Source organism: Mytilus californianus, unplaced genomic scaffold, assembly GCF_021869535.1.
Source record: "Mytilus californianus isolate M0D057914Y unplaced genomic scaffold, xbMytCali1.0.p SCAF_9, whole genome shotgun sequence".
In the NCBI taxonomy this organism is placed as follows: Eukaryota; Metazoa; Mollusca; class Bivalvia; order Mytilida; family Mytilidae; genus Mytilus; species Mytilus californianus.
Genome location: NW_026262745.1, coordinates 49,496,594 through 49,516,995, shown reverse-complemented (window position 1 = coordinate 49,516,995; position 20,402 = coordinate 49,496,594). Strand labels below are relative to the sequence as shown.

Genomic DNA, 20,402 nt, shown 5'->3' with positions numbered 1-20,402 from the left:
ATAGTATGTGATAGAAAACCCTAAAACTTTTATCCAACTAGAAATATAGATTCCACCACAGCAACAAGTGTGTTACGATATTTCTCCACTCGAGACAGTTAAATTTTAATATTTAAAGCGCGAGGCTTGCCGAGCTTTTTAAATAATTAAAATTGAACTGTTGAGAGTGGAAAAATATCGTAATACACGAGTTATAGTGGTGGAATCTGTTTCTCTAATGATTTTTATCCTTCCTTCTGAAAGATTTTGTTCTTTATATGTGACGTCATCAGGCATAATCGCCTTTTTCCATGACGTCACAATAGGAAATTCAGAAGAAACCAAGAAAATTTGACGTCATAATTAAATTTCGACCAATCATTTGCCGAGAACAGATATTTCACTAGTGAGGAGAACAATTTTTTCACAATCAGTTGGGAAATGTGAAATAGTGAACAAATTAGAGAAATAACGTTACACTATTATATTCTTACAATTAGCAGACATGTTCTCTCTATCAATTATTTTTGCGATGTTTGAATTTCATCTTACTCCTACTACCTTATTAGTAGGTTCACAACGTCATTGTTTATAGAAAAAGATGATGACGATAAGGAGGAGGGTGAGGAGGTGCAGGAGGACGACAATGATGATGATTGTTAAACGTACATTAATTGACCAACAAAATGCATATTCAATCCTAGAACAGGTTTGTGCGATATGAATATATACCCTGCTTTATATTTAGCCGGATTTAAATGAGCTAGTTCACATTGCAACAGTCTGCAGAAAGACATATCACAAAACAAGATAAAATTGAGAATGGAAATGGGGAATGTGTCAAAGAAACAACAACCCGATCAAACAGCAGAAAACAGCCGACGGCCACCAATGGGTCTCCAACACAGCGAGAAAAGACATATAATTTTAATTCCGAGCCGACCAGCATTTGCTCTCTCTCATTAATGGTGTGTTCTTAGCGGAGAAGTTCGACAAGTTTACTTATGATAGTAAGTGGTGTTAACGTTGGATATACGTCATTCTTTCAGCAACCCAATTAAAATAAAACAATTGTATCGTTAATAACAGAATAGCTTTAATGTAATCTAAATTAATCGGAAAGGGTTGAAACCAAAAAATAAAAAAAAGAAGATAATACCTCTCTAAACTCCCATGCTTGGTTACCTCTCATCTGGTGACACGATTGAACCTGTATATCAAGGTTACCACTGTAATCAAAACAACCATAGTCACGTCGTATTTCTCTGGCTGTAGTCAAATACCATAACTAAAATATAGAGGGAAAAAATCTAAATATCTGTGAAATTATTACTGTAGTCAAATACCACAACTAAAATAAATATAAAAGAACCTAACATCTTTGAAAATATTTTTCGGTCTTTTAAATGTTGTTATATAATTTTTCAGGTTTGTTTTCTGATCTATACACTCAAAAAATTAACAAAGAAAGCATAAGGGAACGCATGCATTTTGGGAAGCATTGCAAACCTTTTCCACTCAATCATGGCATTGGTCATGTAGCTCACGACAAGTTAACAATTCTGAACTAATTTTGAATAATAATGTAAAGTTAAACTGAATTCTTAAAGATGCTATTGCTCTGTCAGAAAAGGGAGGGATAAGTGCACAGAGTTCTCAACTATTATTGTTGGATTCGTATTGCTCAAGCTTTAAAAAAAAAACAGGAGATGTGGAATGATTTTCAGTGAGACAAGTATCGATCATAGTTCTAATGACGTGGATGTAACCAACTAATGGTCACCGTTCGACTTTCAATAATGAGCTAATGATGTGGATCTTAGCAACTATTGGTCATCGTACAGCAGCCTTTAATAACGAGCCAAACTCATACCGTATAGCTAGCTATTAAAAAGACATGACAAAAAGTGAAACAGTTCATACGAGAAAAATCAACGCCTCATTAATGACATAACAAGTCACGATAAAAAAAAATATACAAGACAGCAGTCAACCACTTTCACCGATTTACAGACTTCGGACATGTACATAAACAAAATGGCGGGTTTAGCATATGTGTGCTCGCTTAACTCTCTTTTAACCAGGGACAGTGATTTTAAAGCACAAATATTCTTTGTTGTATGTTATGAACTGCTGCTCGACAGTACTTGTTTTCCGTCGGTGATGTCCATTTTTCTGCGCTGTTATTTTCGATTGCCCTTTTATATCATCTCCCCCTTTTTTAAGAAATCTACAAATTTTTAAACCGTACATGTATCGGTGCAAAATTAAAACTTTTGTGAACAGTGTTATCATGAAAAGTCAGAACGAAAACACACTACATCTGTAGTCACGACTAATCATAAAAATGTTCCATGTGTTCTAACTGTGTCAATATGCGCCATTCATTTCACGTAGTCTATAAATAGTAGAATATGACTTAATTCCTCTGCCCATATCGTCAACTTGATGAGGGTTTGGTACGAAGCTGAGACATTTTCACATATGTGGTTACATTTTTTGGGATACCAAATGTGACTTTTTTCTCACATTCAAATTCCTCGGAAATTGAGTTTTTACAAACATGAAGTCACTCCAAAGTTTTTACATCGTTGTTCTACATGGTCTAACGTCTTCTGCCCTTTAAAAACACATCTGGTTTAGCTAGGTCAACTTTTAAAAATAGAACCATGTCCAATATTATTATTCAGAGTTTTTTATATCAATATTATAACTGTGTTCATCATAACGGATATTTATTCCTATTATTCAAATTATAATTTATAAACAGTTAGTATCAATAAGCGCGTGTCCTACCTTTTTGTGAAATGCTGATTATGTACCATGTTTTTTTTTAAAATTCCTAGTAATATGACTATTGTCGTTTATAGTAGGGTCCCCAGTCAATGAGTTTGATCTATTAGGGTTAACAGAATAATACAAGGCTGTAGTTTATATCATAGGAAAAAGGAGACAAAGACTCGTCGAAATATCGATATCGTCGTTGTGTGCAGTAGTCACGTTTTTTTTCTAATTTGGGTCAAGGGTTGAAGCTAAAATTTGAGGATAACATAGTCACATTTAGATAGCTTGTCATCCCTACATAAAGGCGTTAAGAGTAAAATTGATTCGAATGATTCAAAGGATTATCCCTATAGTTTCTACATTTAGGACTAATTTAATATTCATGTTGCCGAATATGATTCGAGATTGACAGTTGTACCTATTGGGTGCACATTGAGAATTGATGCAGCTTTTAAATAACATCGACCTTATAATTTGAAAATTTGGAATTGGTATACCGTGTATTAGTTTCGCTACAAGTGAACCTAGAGGTGTTTTTTTAAACATTTATAAGGTGTAAAAAAAGTTGTTTTCCCCGTCTTTTGACAGGTGTTTTCAATTTCTAGGTACTATCTAATTTTCTTTTGGTGAGTGTTGAAGCACATACATTTGTACTTTGTTCTAAACCTTGTGTATTATTAACGCAGAATGGATTGAATTAGCAGTTCTTGGTATATATTTGCTTTATAGAAATGCAAAAGACTGCAAACGGTGAAAAAAGTGGGTCAAAGTTATGAAAGCATGTAGGAACCGGTTAATACCTCCATCCTACACAATTATATGACTTATTTAACAGAAAGTCAAATTAGCTGAGACATTTACATATACTTAAATACTATCTAAAGGGATAGGATCCTGTACAGCATCGATGTATTTCACAAACATTTACATAGAACATAAAACAATTGTCAAAGCTAGTAGAAGCTTATAAAATGTCATTGCCTTCTGTTAGTTTGAATATAGAAATAAGAAGATGTAAAACAATTCAAACGAGAAAACCAACGGCCTGATTTATGTAAAAAAACAATGAAAGAAAAACAAACATGACATACAGCAACAAACGACAACCAATGAATTACAGGCTCCTGACTTGGAACAGGCACATATAGATTGTGGCGGGGTTAAACTAGTTAAATGGCGCCAAACTCTCCCCATAACCTCGGACACTGGTACAACAGCACAACACAAGAACACACTATACAAAACAATAAACGAAAAACAAATATGATAAAAAGCAACAAACAACAACCACCACTTATTTACAGGTTTCTGACTTGGGACAGGCACATATAGAATGTGGCGGGGTTTAAAGTAGTTTGAAGGCGCAAACCTTCCCCCTAACCTGGGACAGTGGTGTAACAGTAAAACATAAGACAAACTATAAAAATTAGTCAAAAAAGGCTAAACTCGTCAGATGGATACAAAACAGAAATACATCTAACAAAAACATAGAGTAAACGTGGAAGGGTACTTTTACATCCCCACAACAAAAAGACACTTAGTACAGATCTGACAGTACTCGCAGTTACTAACAGCTAGTTCAAAGCCAATAACATCTAATAAAAAAATCACGCATCTAACACTAAAATATCAATCAGTACACATCCAACGTCCATTTGATTTAGTGTAAAGACGTCATTAACAGTCAGAGAAAAAAACATGACCTTGTACAATGCCAAGATACAGGTATTGACAGAGCCATGAATGTACATATGTATATAAAAATGATATTTAGTTTGATTTTGATTTACATTTACTGATGACAAAATCAATATGGCCAAAAGGCAGGTTTTTGTCTCGCCTGTAACGCAATTCACAGAATGCGAGACATAGAGATTACAAACCGATGGCGGCGTCGGCGACCTGAACTTTTTGTTTAGAGCTTTTTATTTCAGGAGAGAGGACCTGCATGCTTCAAACAGATGCGTTGCGTAACGAACTTTTCGTCTGTCATATGATCATTGTCTTATCAGACAAATGAAAACTTAAACATCGCTATCTTCATCATAGTTAGTGTTTCTTACTTCAACCAGATTATGGCATGGTATTGGTTGCAAAAATTTGATATTTTTCATTTAAATGCAATATTTTTCATTTAATTGGTATATTTTTTCATTTATATGCAATATTTTTTCATTTATATGCAATATTTTTTCATTTGTATGGTATATTTTTTCATTTAAATGGTATATTTTTTCATTTATATGCAATATTTTTTATTTTAATGGTATAATTTTTCATTTATATGGTATATTTTTTCATTTAAATGCAATATTTTTTATTCAAATGGTATAATTTTTCATTCAAATGGTATAATTTTTCATTCAAATGGTATAATTTTTCATTCAAATGGTATGATTTTCATTCAAATGCAATAGTTTTTATTCAATTGGTATAAAATGTCATTTGAATGCAATATTTTTTATTCAATTGGTATAGTAGTTTTTTATTTATATGCAATAATTGCATTATGGGAAATTCTTTGACGTCATAAGGTCAAATTTGCAACAACGTTTGTGATTGGTCGGAAATTGTTTGGATTTCTCCCCTTTCTTTCTAAACATGGGTGACCAAGAATTAAAAAACGCGTCAGAATATCGCCCCTCTAACTAAATCTAACGTTCGTGCGAGTCCTGCACTGGCTGTTAAAATCTTGTGGTCATAACTAGTATTTCTATTGCAAAATTTCGATGGTCAAAACGTTCGGTCCACTTTTCAAAAACCGTTTCATTGTATATGGATTTATATGCAAGTATATCGGGTTTTTAAATAGATTAGACACCGTTGGTTTTCCCGTTTGAATGGTTTTACACTACTAATTTTTGGGGGCCCTTTATAGCTTGCTGTTCGGTTTGAGCCAAGGCTCCGTGTTGAAGACCGTACGTTGACCTTTAATGGTTTACATTTACAAATTATGACTTTGATGGAGAGTTGTCTCATCGGCACTCATACCACATCTTCTTATATGTATATTCAACGTAAACCAGACGTTTCTCAGACTGTTTTCTTTTTTTAATAAATCCTTTGCCGCGCGTTGTGTACTGATTGATAACTCGGTCTGGGAGAACAAGATTTATTTCAGTACCAGTTGTAATTAGGTTTGAGCAAACTTCCAGTAATTGCAAATACTCTTATGTCGGTGCTTTGTGTCTATTGTCTTAATGTTAGTTTTTGTGTGTGTCTCCTATCGATCTTTTGAGTAATTTGCTGATTTGTGCAGGTTGTTATTTTATTGTACCGTTACACCACTGTCCCAGCTTCGGGATGGGTTGCTCATAAACATGTTGTTGTACTGTTACACCGCTGTCCCAGATTAGGGGGAGGATTGGGATCCCGCTAACATGTTTAACCCCGCCACATTCTGTATGTATGTGCTTGTCCCAAGTCAGGAGCCTGTAACTCAGTGGTTGCCGTTTGTTGCTTTGTTATACATATTTGTTTGTACATTAATTCGGCCGTTAGTTTTCTCGATTGCATTGTTTTACATTTTTGATTTCGGGGCCTATTATAGCTGACTATGCGGTGTAGGCTTTGCTTATTGTCGAAGGCCGTACGGTGACTTATAGCTGTTGATTTCTGTGTCATTTGATCTCTTGTGGAGAGTTGTCTCATCTGCAATCATACCACATCTTCCTTTTTATATCCACCCTGCCATATTCTTTATTTGCCTGTCCCAGGGATGGAGCCTGTAGTTTAATGGTTGTCGTTGGTTCCTGTCTCGACTCATATTTGATATTTTGTAAATTGTTTTGTTATGTATAATTAGGCTGTTAGTTTTTTCGTTTGAATTGTCAGTCACACTTTTAATGTAGGGCCTTTTATAGACGACTTTACAGTATCAGGTTTTTGTCATTGTTGAAGGCCTTACGATTGTCTACAAAAATCATTTGTCTACATGACGGCAAAAAGCTCTACAGAGCTCATGTTTGTAGTATTTCATGTAACCCGAATTAAAATAAATTTTTCTTATCTTATCTTATCTATAATTGCTTACATCCACTTCATATTTGAACTCCGGTGGATAGTTGCCTTATTAGCAATCATATTCCATCTCTTCATTTTTATATTATATACGTGACTTCTAAACTCGTGTTTTCCTGAACAAGCATGAAATAATTTTCACTGGGCGTTAAAATTAGCAACAAACAACCAATCAATTTAAACTTGTGTTAAATTAGAGGAAACCCATTTGATATTTATTTATTTGTTGGGTCGGGGGACAGAAGGATTTCATATATGAATATGGTTGCCTGGTAAGAGCTGAAAAATAGGCATGATTAGCGACAGATTGAAATGAATAATAATGCCCCCTCTCCCCTTCCCCATCCTTCATCTATAAATTTAAACTGACCACCACGGAATAGCCCTATAGTGTTGAAAGTAGCGTAAAACACCAATCAATCAAAATCCCTTCCCTAGAATATCAAATAATCGTCCCTTAACTGTTATTGTCCGTGTAGTTCTTATATTTATCCAGCTTATCGTCCTACAGGGATGTCCTACTAAGGCTGTCATACCATAAAACGTTTATAAAACAGCTCACATTCTAATATATCTGCATTCATAAATTTATTAATTTCATTTAGACTAAACGACGCCATGTTTGTTATGTGCCTCTGCCGTCAACCTATTAAAAAAGAAGAGGTGGAAGAGAGCCAGAAGATCTTCCCAATGCAAAAAAAAACAGAAATGGACTTCTTCTGGCTCACTTCCGAAGAACAAAAAAAAAAAAAAACGCGTCCCATTGATATGTTTTAAAAACGCCTTGCCCCTACCTTTTTTCCAAAAAAATGGCATTATTAAATATATAAACATATATATAATCATCAAAATTAAAATGCTATTGTATTTTTATAAGATCTACTTTATTACATGACCTGGGACTAAGGACATCTATCTATAAGTCCTAGCATACATTAATTATTATAATATGAATATGTTTCTTGTTTTAATAACCACATATGATGCTATGCATGAGTCACCATTTATCAGGACATGAATTGGGTTTACATAGAGAGGATAAGGGACGACATCAGAAAATCAATGAAGGATAAAAAACTTAATTCAAATAGTTGGGGGGGGGGGGGGGTCAAAATTGCTGCAAGTTTTGTTTAATTAACATCGATTTTATATATATCCTTATTGGTCAATCAATTTTTCCCAAATTAAGAAATTAAATTAAGAGGGGGGGTAGGGGGGTCAGTGAAAAAAACTATATGAATTATTTTTTTTTTTATCCTACATTTAACTTTTGATGTCGTCCCTAATGTGCAAAAAAATGGATAAGGGGCGGGACCAAACCTATAGAAAACATGATAAAGAAATGATGAAATATACAGAATACGTTGATTGACTTTTGGTTGCCTTATGTCCAGTGGCAAATATGTCACGCATGTTTAGAACAAATATAATAGAGATCAAAGGATAAAGAATAGAGTGAAATGGTAAAAACTAAAAGATATAGAATTATAGAAACGATCTTTGATCTGAAACCCCTACCCTCACACACACACACCATAACCATTACTGCCAATACTCGCATATATACATCTCTATACAAATATCTAAATTTGAACCTACTCCCCCCCCCCCCCCCCCCCCCCCCCCCCTTCTAGACACCGAGGTTTTGGATCCGCCCCTGTTAAATGTGTCTAATTATATACATTGTGTACGGGTCTAGATAATAGCTAAACGTACAATCATTTAATTTGTTGGATACCTAATTATATTATATAATGTGTCACAAAATAAACTTTTATACCCCCCTTCCCAATGCAGTATTGAAAAGTAAATCATTTAAAAGTCCTGAAGATAAAATATGTTTTGAAATATGCCCTGCATACTTATTTATGCAAAGACATATAGTAATTATTTAACTACTGTGGGGCTTGAAAAAAATCTATTTAAGGGATTCGGAGGCGAGAACAGTAAAAAAAAGCTCAGCAACGAATCCTAGATGTAAAATGATTTGCAGCATAAGACATGAGAGCACATATCATAGATAGTATTAAATATGAAGTTCACTCCTCATATAGTGAAGTCCTATGTCATAGGACTATTGTTGTAACATGGGTTAGTAACTGGTTCCAATTTATCCTGAATTGTCTTTATTAAAGAATTAGTTCCGGAGTATAACAGCTTATGTCTCTACTTGTGGGTTTCTAGTTCTGCTGTCGTAATAAGGTGATTTTTTTTCTACATGTAGTTAAAAAGAGGGGGCTTAGTCCAAATAATTGTAACGTCCTGGATGCTTTTTATTCTTTTTTCATGTGCCTTCCTGCAACGTCTCTGAGGATCAAGAAAAGTAAAAAATGATATAGCACTAAAGAACGTCATGATTACATGTATCTGGACTTAGAAGGGGGAGGGGGGCTAGCTATGTATTTTTTTTATTTCAATGTGTAGACTGTAGGAGAGTTTCTTCAGAAAAGGTTTTCATTGGAGGTGTTTTTGCCATGCACGCAGGCATCTGTTTCAGCGCTATCCATGAACAAGTTGTGTGTCAAATTAATTATTATTACTTGTCACTCGCATTTTTTGCTCGTTCTGGCCATTATTGGCATTAACAGCCAGTGCAGGACTCGCACGAACGTTAGATTTAGTTAGAGGGGCGATATTCTGACGCGTTTTTTAATTCTTGGTCACCCATGTTTAGAAAGAAAGGGGAGACATCCAAACAATTTCCGACCAATCACAAACGTTGTTGCAAATTTGACCTTATGACGTCAAAGAATTTCCCATAATGCAATTATTGCATATAAATAAAAAACTACTATACCAATTGAATAAAAAATATTGCATTCAAATGACATTTTATACCAATTGAATAAAAACTATTGCATTTGAATGAAAATTATACCATTTGAATGAAAAATTATACCATTTGAATGAAAAATTATACCATTTGAATGAAAAATTATACCATTTGAATAAAAAATATTGCATTTAAATGAAAAAATATACCATATAAATGAAAAATTATACCATTAAAATAAAAAATATTGCATATAAATGAAAAAATATACCATTTAAATGAAAAAATATACCATACAAATGAAAAAATATTGCATATAAATGAAAAAAAATTGCATATAAATGAAAAAATATACCAATTAAATGAAAAATATTGCATTTAAATGAAAAATATCAAATTTTTGCAACCAATACCATGCCATACCAGATAGGTATTTACTTTTCGAAATACATAATTTGCCGGACATGGGCATAAATCTGTTCACGATAGACAATTGTTCGTTTCCTATTGTTATAAACATTAAAAAAATAAAGACTGGTCAATACGAACATAAAATAATTTTTGTTGGTGCTTACATTGATTTTTTTTTTTTTTTTTTTAATTAAAACATTACTAAATATGGCTGTAATATTTTTACATTGATGGTAACTTATGGTCCTTCACCCTTTCGATGTTATGCACTTACATTTTGGAATAGAAAAAGGTTAAGCTTTTCTCAGATTGCTGATGACGTCTTTACACTAGCTGTCAGTAACTGCGAATACTCTTAGATCAGTACCTATGTCTTTTGTATTTATGTTAGTTGTGCTGTGTGCTTCGTGTCGATCTAATGAGTCAAGCCATTTCCAGCTGATTTTTACTCTGTATGTCCTCAGTCAGGCGCCTGTTATGCAGTTGTTGTTGTTGGTTGCTGTCTGTCATATGTTTTTTTCGTTTATTGTTTTTCATAAATCAGATCGTTATATTTTTTTTTTTTTTTTTTTTTTTTTTTTTTTAACTGTTTCACATTTGGACTTTTTTGGATGTTTGTCTCTGGTAATCATCCACATTTCCTTATTTTATAGTAATTGGTGTATCTTTTCTCAGTAATATTTATTATGCAACCTAAATGATAGATTGTATTGTCAAGAAATACTATGTTATTAATAATTTGAAGCAGCCTTTGGTCATTCTTTTAAAAAGTTGGTTCCCTTAAATTAAGCTGTTTCGATTCTATTTTTTTAAGCTTCTGATTTTTAGAATAGTAGTGTTATAGTTTCGGTTTATCTTTTTAGATTTCAATTTAATAGGTTAATTATTAAAGTAGTGAAACATCGACATATAGACCAAAAATTCCCATAAAGAGCTCGAGTCAACTGAAGGTTTAAGTCATATTGCAGTTTTTTCGAGATCTTTCATAGCTGAACACTATTGCTGGAAACAGTTTCGATTTTTTTAAATAGTTTTGAATATGATAAGCAGACAAATTTACATTTGTCAAAAGATCGCCCGATTCTAAATAAATTTGAGTACAACATATGAACAAACTATAAAAATCAGTTGAAACAGATAAGAGAGTACTCGCAGTTACTGACAGCTAGTTCAAAGCCAATAACAACTAATAAAAAAAATCATGTAAATAAGACTAACGTATCAGTCAACACACATCCAACATTCAATGGATTTAGTGTAAAGACGTCATTAACAGTCAGAGAAAAACATGACCTTGTGCAATGCCAAAATACAGGTATCGACAGATTGTAGAACCGTGAATGTGCATGATTGTAGAACCATGAATGTTTATATGTATAGCAATAATACTAGTTTGGTTTTAATTTACTGCTAACAATTTTTTTGGGTTTCAAAATTAACAATATAAGAAAAAAATTTTATATTTTAATTTTTTTTTGCGGGGAGGCGGGGGGGTTTGCATTGATATTTTCTTAGGTTAGTTCATGAAAAGGAGTGAAAAAAATATTTTATTCCTTTTATTTATTTATTTTTTGGGGAGGGAAGGGCAGTTGAGCACAATTTTTTAAGGGATTTTTTTTCTGAAGAGTCTGTGTTTAGCAAATTATGTTAAGTTATCTCCTTCGCCCTGTTTTTTTTTCATATATATATATTTACATCGTACATCACGAAATTCCTATGTTGCATGCATATCAAGTTTGACAAATGTCTTTGCATGCAGTGTTTTGGTCCTTGTTGGACAAACATTGAGGCGAAACACCTTCTTAGTCCCCGGCATGACAGCATTGATTAAGATTACATAAATATGTCAAATTTTAAGAATAATTCAAGATAAAGGATCATTAAAACGGGTCTTGCGTATGATTCGTCAAGCGTATGTGCTTTTGTGTGATTGTAAGAAAGCTCTATTAACATCTAGGTGTATAGTTATCGAACGTGTCTTTGGGTTGTTGTCCCATTGGCGTGCACTTCTTCAATTTTTTTCATACAAATATATATTAATGTACATGTATATATATGTGTGTGTTTTGTGGTCATCATTTTTGAACATATATATAGTTTATGCGTATGTTTAAAAAAAAATGTTTAAGTGGCTTATATATACCTTGAACCCTTAATAATTTCAAAAGTGTATCTATATAATTTGACTTTACAATTCTTTGGATAAAAAATATGAGTGGTTAAGTCGAGTGTCTTCTATTTTATCATACCTCCTATACATTTCTAGGAATATGATTGGTTAAAAGCAACAGCGTGGAGACCGTGTATATTCCATATTGGGTAAGTAGGCGGGGCTTATTTCAATACACGGTTAGTAGTGGTGTTACGTCCCTTTATAAAAACAACACGGTGTTGAGGAAAAATCTTAAAGGTTTCAACAGACGAAGAAATTGATGATGAAGATTGAAATACATTCATAAAACACATTTAAATCTAACAAGTTGTTATTGTTGGCATTTGTTTTTGTTTAGACCAATGGAAGAAGGTTCTTAATACTAACGGTATTGAAGATTGATCACTTTGATATGCCACTAGTCTAAATACCACATGTTAAGATAAATTCGTTACCCCATATGGAATTTACTGACCCCATATATATCGTATTAGGCCACTAGCACACTATGTAACTAATAATATCAGAATCAATATCATTATAGAATCCATTCAGTTCCGTTGCTTTTCACTAGAAGTTTCACCATTAAAGTTTGGTATCAAATTTGTAACACTTCGTCACATTTACTTTTGATTCTGACTTTTCAGGTTTGCTTTCTATTACTTTTTCGTTCTTTTCAAATCTCCCGCCTTGTATTTTCCCAATTATTGTCATTAGAATTGTAAAGAAAAGAACAATTGCCCCATAAAATATCATTTGATGAAAAAACATGTCATAACCATGATGCTGATAGAGATATCCAATCACCCAAAGGTATGACATGGCACCCAAAGCCATACCCATAACAATAAATGTAATTGCTACTCCAGTGACCTCAAGGTGAGCATTAGCCCAACCTAAGCCAGAAGGAAATATTGGTCCAACACATAATCCCATCATTATAGTTAAAATCCATAACGCTAAATCGTTTTCATCCGCAAAAATTTCCAACAAAATGCCTGTAAATAAAGCTCCAGATACTTCAAGCGGAAGTAAGATACGAATTGGTATGAATCGTACGGTAAATATACCAATAAATCGTCCGACCGCAAAACTTATCCAGTATACGGTATTTATAAGGGATGCGTCATCGCCTGAAAAGTTATGTTTGTCTATGGAATAACTTCTAATAAACTTTCCATACAATGCGTCACCACCACCAATATTAAAGAAACACAAAAATAACAAAATGAAAATCTGAATACCAAACCATCTATTACCATCTGTACATGTTGCGGGATCGATTAATCGTACAACTTTTCGAAAGTTACTCTCCTTGGCGTCAACTTGTATTCCTGGAGTTAATATAATATGCCGAGAACAGAACTGATAAATATAGTACACAATCGATACGGAAGCTATGATGATTGCAACAATGAAATAGGCGGTCTCTATCTTGGATTCTTTTAGATATTCCACTCTAGTATTTTTATTGGTACTATTTGTAAGATGAAAGTGCGATGTGTTTTGCATCGGTATAACTAAAACTTGTTGTACGAATGATTCATTTGGCATTACAGTTGAAGTAACATTTTTAGATGAAGGCGCCAACACTGCTAAGAATGGATTAGCTATTTGCGGAGCAAGTACTGATCCCATCCCAAATCCGAAGTGTAGAAGGTGTAAAGGTCCAGTTGCTTTTTCGTCCCATAGCTGTATGAGAACCCTCTGTCCTACTACAAAATAGGATAAACATAAGACATGTGTTCTATTGATGTAGCACTGAAAATCATAAATCGATAGACAAAGTTTTTATAACAAGAATTTCCTTTTATGAAAGTCTTAATATTTGTTATTTTTATTTTTAATTCAAATTGCCAAAAAGTTGTGCGGGAATAAAGGAGGGGAGGGAAGGGATTACCCACCACTCCGACAAAATATATTACCCCCCCCCCCTATTTTGAAAGTTGAGCTCATATGCCCTTCCAATCCCAAATAAACAACATATGTACGTATAAACAAATAGATAAATAGAATAAGTAAGCAACAAAAATATAAACAACAAATTTAAGACATTCAAAAATCAATAACCATGATGACGTATGAAAATAAAAAAATAAGAAAGAGAAATCAGACAAACGTAAATTCAAGCAGGGATACATATGACATCACTAAAATGAAGAAAAACATACAGATCTAAAAAAAAAATACTGCTTCTCTTTTTTTTATGGGGAATAACATGTATTGAAAAATATTAGATTTTGTCTGGTGTTTGGATCCACATATTTTGGAAATCAATTTTTTTAGTTTATTTTCGTGCTCACTATAGTAATGTGATATTCCAGTAGTCCCAAGTATTGATCACGTGACACAATATTTTTTTCATTTTCCATTCCAATGTCCAAAATGGGTGGTAGTTTATTTGCCGTTGAGACTCATTTTGCGCTATCACAATTCGACTTAAACAAATTCCTTGAAAGATGAAGAGAAAGGAGGAAATTAATCCTCCGCGTTCGATTTAGACGATTCGAAAGATTTCAACTTAACTACTAAGCAAACCGACGAGAGGTTTGTACATGGAAACATTTTGTGGTTACAGTTACTCTTGCACCAGTTTTCATAAAAATAATTTATATGAAAAGTGTTCATAAAAATTATATTTATAAAAAAAACTAATTATGTCACAAATGATGAAATCAAATAAAGTGTCTGCGAGTTGCCTGACTGCCCCGGATTTGTATTCTTTCTTGATTTTCCCTTTTGTTTATCTACGCTTTGGTTATCTACTCTTCTTAATTTTTACTTTTCGTTCCTTTGGTCTTTTTATTTCACCCAGTCCAAACATAGAGGGAGGTTTTGGACCCAATTGAATAAGTAAAACCTCCATTGTCATACGTTATGTGCCTGTCCCAAGCCCAGAATATGTTAGTTATTTTTTCCGTAGAATTTTTAGTTTACAATGTTATGCTGCGGACTTAAATTTGATTTTTTGTCGGGTTTATGATCGCTTATAGATATCGCTGTTTGTTGATGGTCCTCCGACAGTTTTGAAGATCACACCATGCGGTAACCACGAATGTCTGTTTTATGTATTGTAGTGTGTCATTTTATGATTATTCATGCCTTGTCAAATATCAGTTCCTTTTGTCATTATTGTCAAAGTCCATTTTGTTCTAATGAAACTAAATAAAGCAATATAACCAAAATAGGAAATAGGATATGCGAAATACGTAAACGTTCTGTAAAAATTGTTGCTGAATACAGAATTGAGTTGAACATCAAATTAGCAAATTAAAAGACTATGAAACAAAAAGGACATTATCATGATTGTGGAGGCAACCAAGGCCCAAAACAGACATGTGCCGCCCTTTTAAATACACGTGTGCATGTAAAATAGAATATAAACATATATTATTCATTTTCCCAATTTTTCCAAGTACTAAGTAACCTAGAATCTCAAAAATTGAAAACAACACTTTATAAATGTTTAGTAAAATATATAAATTGTTAAAGACCTCTCTTTCATTTATACCCACTTAAATTTAAATCAACAAATGCTTTACAACAAGAAAAAAAATGTTGTGGTAAATACAGATAGGCAAACATTATTGTCTTTCAATTCAGTTAACTATTAGTAATCATATTTGATCATTAATACTTTTGAAACGATCACTTACATTTTACCTGTCGGTGTCGTTGTCAACTATAGGTGTAGATAGTTGAAAAGGTCTATTATGATCCAGTTGTGATACAACAAAACATGATGACATTCGCGTTAAACTTACCTATATTTACAACGCCTTCAAACGAAGCTGCTACAGCGAGTAAAGCCCATAAGGTATTAGTGTTTGTAGCGTATGGTGCAGCAAATATGGCGACTGCAGCGCAATCTAGGCAAATGGCTATCGTTACGTAACACCATTTTTCATATTTGTCTATGAGAGGCCCACCAATGATTGCCCCGATAAAATATCCAACACTTTGACCAGATATAGCTCTGGATACCAGCTCGTAGTCTGAATTTGTTTTTATAATTAAATCTTTTTGAGTTGGTCCTGTGATTTCATTGAATAAACCCTGAAAGTAAATGAAAACTATTGTTTGTTACCATTAAAAACTTTGTCAAGCGTCATCCTGACATATAGTATAATACATTATTGGAACGAGCACATTACCAGAAGAACAATGAATCGGTTAGTTTATTGCAGATTTTTATGAATGAAATAAAGTCTTTCAGTAGCTGCGAGTACTCTTAGATCGGTACTTTGTTTTTTTGTCTTTTTATTTCACTCTTAACCTTACATTGTATGCATAACCCCGTCTACAACAGTTCCCAAAAGCTAGTTGAGCTTAAAAAAGAATTTGCATTAAAACAAATCAAAATTAAGAAATGTGCCAACCAAAACGGCAATATATGAGACCTTCATTGAAAGTTTGAATCAAGTTATCCTGTGTTTTCAGTTGTAGTTCTGTGGCAACTTTGAGGATTAATACATTTCTGAACCTTGCTTTCCTATAAATGATTCAGTTTGTTCTTCGTCTTCGTCGAATACTAACATTTAAATAATAGTTTAAGACTCAAAGAAAAGCTATATGTTAGGTTGTCATCGCATGATCTCATATGTTGTTTTTTTTAATATTACTGGAATATTGTTCGCACAAATTTCAGCAATAAATTGTTCGGCACCAATAAATGCAGTTCGAAAGCACAATGGTTCTAACTTTTGATTATATTAGTCTATATCTTAAGATGGTCTGGTAATTACTTGATCTCTTCACATTACATTTCTTATGCACGTCTCAGACTTTAAATTTCATATCAAAAGTGGTTTTTCATTTTAGTCCGACTTCTTAGAAATAGTCTCATTTATTATTTGACTGTTTTTTTCCCACAAAATCAGCATGTATTTTTTTATTAGATGTAATATTGACTTTTCTGTAACTCAGCTATCTAGCGGCAGTTGACTTACATCTTGTAATACAGAACTACTTACAATAGTTAGCCATGTAAAGACTAAGACAGCAGTTTTTGTAACCTTCTGAGTTGTAGTATATGTTTCCCACTCCGGTTGTTTCTTGTCATCATTCTGCTTTGATTCCATCACGTGTAAAGACTCACGTCAAATTTGCATATCCATTTATATTGTATAATACTACATAGTAGAATAGATTCTTTGTTCTGTAGATTGTCTTTAAATTTGAAAAAAAATCGGAATCTGTAAACAGCATAAACTCAGACTATAAAAATACTATATTGATTCATAAGAGTTACTAATAAAAATACTAATTAAATGATTTTCTCAATAGTTTTCAGTCTTAAACCCGTTTTTTTAAGATACACGGTTACACTTTGTAATAATAATCAAAATACCGACAAAGTTCCTGATTTGGCAAAACGCATACAGATTATGTTCAACTAGTTTTTATCCCTCAATCCTACCCATTAAGTTGTCTTGCTTAAATTGTGGACAGAAGCACGTAAAATGTATATGTTATTTATCATTCCTATGAAAGTGTAGAACGTGAAAAATAGTCCATATGGATCATAATTTCAATTTATCAAACAAAATCCAGAGATAAGAAAAAATCGGATTGCGTACCAAACTATATCCTTGGTTCTTTGAAACTTCCTGGAAAATATTTTAACAATTAATTTTTTATTTAATGGTATACACGTGCACGCTTCTTTGGTCAATACCAGGTCCCATATTATTTTTGTCAATCGTACCCCAACAAATCCTTTATTGCACTTCATGTTTAGATTTTGGGTTGTAAATTATCCTATTTGATATCAACATTAGAAAGTAACGGGATTAAACATGTTTGTGGGCGCCCAACCCTCCACAAACTATCATATTCATGTATATATTACATTCACTGAAATCCAAAACGTTACTACAGGCACGAGGATAGCAAAGGAGTAGGGAAATATACACACCATAGTCAGAAAATTAGAAAAGTCAAGTTTGTTTGACGTGAGAAATGGTCAAATTCCAAATTGGAATTGAGAAATTTAATTTGTAACCGCTAAATGTTAAGTTAAAACATAAAATTAAAAAAAAACTTTCTCCCGTATGCTTTGGTGCGTTGTACATCACAGTTTTTAATGAATATTTTGTATACGCAAACATTCTTATGATCAATACAATTTCACCATGTATTCAATATGATATGCATGTGTAACACAGGAACAGCCAATGATAATAATAAAGTTAAACACATTCCAAACAATGAGTCATATAGTCACGATTTTTAAGAGTTATCAGTATTGCATTTGAAAATAAGATTCTTTTTCAAGTAGATTCTTTTTGACCATCTTTAATCTTTCATTTGTTTTGATGTCTGACTTTTTAATCCAATGAGTTAAGCCCTTTTTAACTGTTTTTATAGTTTGATCTTCGGTTGTACCGTTACATCACTGTCCCATGTAAGGGGGAGGTTTTGTCACAAGCAAACTAGTTTAACCACACCACATTCTGAATGTGCCTGTCCCAAGTCAGGAGCCTGTAATTCAGTGGTTGTCGTTTATTGCTGTTTATCATATTTGATTTTCGTTTATAGTTTTTTTTTACATGAATCAGGTCGTTAGTTTTCTCATTTGAATTGTTTACCATTTGTCATTTCGGGACATTTTTGGCTGTCTAAGCGGCGTGGATTTTGCTCATTGTTGAAGGCCGTACGGTGACCTTTGGTTGATAACTTCTACGCCATTTGGTCTCTGGTGGAGAGTTGGCAATCATACCACATCTTCTTATTTCTATAAAATAATATCCACTTAATTCCCCCTCCCATCATTTATTATTTTCAACGCTTTTGTCTACATACATTTGTCACTAACTGTAAAATAGTGTAGGTACCATAAGAATAAAAGTTTCTTAAAAAGATTTTAAGAAGGAAAATGCATTTATCTATGCTAGGGACAGTCGGTTGGTATAAAGTAAACAATTGACGTGAATTTATGCGATGTATAGTCACTCCATAAATAAGTAAAAAGAAAAAATTCAGACACAGTATTTATCACAGTAGTCCAAAGAAGTCGTAAGATAGGTTTGCATTGTAGATTTGAAATATTTTAGTAATTAACTTCCAGTTGCAGTTCAATGCTTTTGAAAAAGGTGGGGATACCATGCCAACGTTAGGAGTGGCATTTGAAAAAGTTTATGCATTTACCAAATATTACTTCATTAAAAATAATATATACATTGAAAGTAAATCAATCATTTACAAATTTATAACCACATGTTTTCAGATGATTCCTTCAATTTCTTCGAGATTTAATTGAATAAAGTTTAATTGTCATTTCGAAGTTTTTGTGAAGAAGAGATTAACACTTTACCTTGGATTCTGTTTTCCCTGGCACTGAACTATACATCCTATATTATTTCTGAAGAACTTTTACGTGATCGTTTGAAGTGAAAAATATCGAAATCAACATATAACATTATTTAAAAAAGAAATTCTCTGCTCTATAAATTTTCTTAAATGAAATCTAAATTACATCACACTAAATACACCGTATCAAATGCATTTATGAGAATAACTATTTATAAATGGTTACGCTTCGCGAGCTATGTGGTGTAGATACATGCATAATAAATCTGATTTAAATGACACTTTAAAAAAAGCTTTCTTTGACAAATGTTATACTTTAAATTACATTTTCCAAAAGAAGCCTAAAATCTGTTTGTATTGTAGTAAATTAAATTCATTTAAGATTACTAAGCACCAATGAAATACAATAATTTTGTATTCTATAAATTAGTGCCTTCCATAATAAAATGTCGTCATCGAATAGTCTCATTATGCCGATATTCAAAAAGATGTGTTTCATTGTAATAACAACAAATAGGTCATAACAACATGACAGAGTGTTTTGTTTCGGTTTGTTCTCGATAAATATGAAAACAGGCAATTTTAGACAAGGTAACCCATAAGTATGGAAATATCGTGGCTAGTCACATTATTTGTTTAATCACTGTATGACTGTGTTGTCAACTTTCATGACTTTGAAAACATAAAAAAGAAGATGTGGTATGATTGCCAATGAGACAACTTTCAACAAGAGACCAAATGACACAAATTAACAACTAAAGTCACCGTACGGCCTTCAACAATGAGCAAAGCCCATACTGCACAGTCAGCTATAAAAGGCCCCGAAATGACAATGTAAAACAATTCAAACGAGAAAACTAACGGCCTAATTTATGTACAAAAAATGAACGAAAAAAGACTATTTGCCCATATTTCTGTTGGATATTTTCTTGACTTTAAGGTACAAATGTAACTATGTAAATGTTTTCTGCA

General features: G+C 32.9%; 1 protein-coding gene across 2 annotated transcripts; it reads right to left on the bottom strand.

The window, feature by feature from the left end:
• Nucleotides 1-12,403: 12,403 nt before the first annotated feature.
• LOC127714827 (sodium-dependent glucose transporter 1B-like) lies at nucleotides 12,404-19,576 on the bottom strand. 2 transcript variants are annotated; one of them, XM_052220860.1, is made up of 4 exons: nucleotides 19,435-19,576; nucleotides 17,093-17,288; nucleotides 15,884-16,175; nucleotides 12,404-13,834 (listed from the first exon to the last, which is right to left on the bottom strand). In XM_052220860.1, the coding sequence occupies exons 2-4, from the start codon at nucleotides 17,198-17,200 to the stop codon at nucleotides 12,705-12,707; spliced, it is 1,530 nt and encodes a 509-aa protein (XP_052076820.1). In that variant the 5' UTR covers nucleotides 17,201-17,288; nucleotides 19,435-19,576; the 3' UTR covers nucleotides 12,404-12,704. The 2 variants fall into 2 exon arrangements, with proteins under 2 accessions (XP_052076820.1, XP_052076819.1); XM_052220859.1 differs by having other exon boundaries at nucleotides 17,093-17,314; nucleotides 19,435-19,566.
• Nucleotides 19,577-20,402: the final 826 nt, after the last annotated feature.

Coding starts and splice junctions, on each gene's coding strand:
- LOC127714827 (XM_052220860.1), bottom strand. CDS start 17,200: ATGGAATCAAAGCAGAATGATGACAAGAAACAACCGGAGTGGGAAACA. Junction 16,176..17,092: donor TCTTTACATGGCTAACTATT/GTAAGTAGTTCT, acceptor ATTTACTTTCAG/GGTTTATTCAATGAAATCAC. Junction 13,835..15,883: donor TGAAGGCGTTGTAAATATAG/GTAAGTTTAACG, acceptor CCTATTTTGTAG/TAGGACAGAGGGTTCTCATA.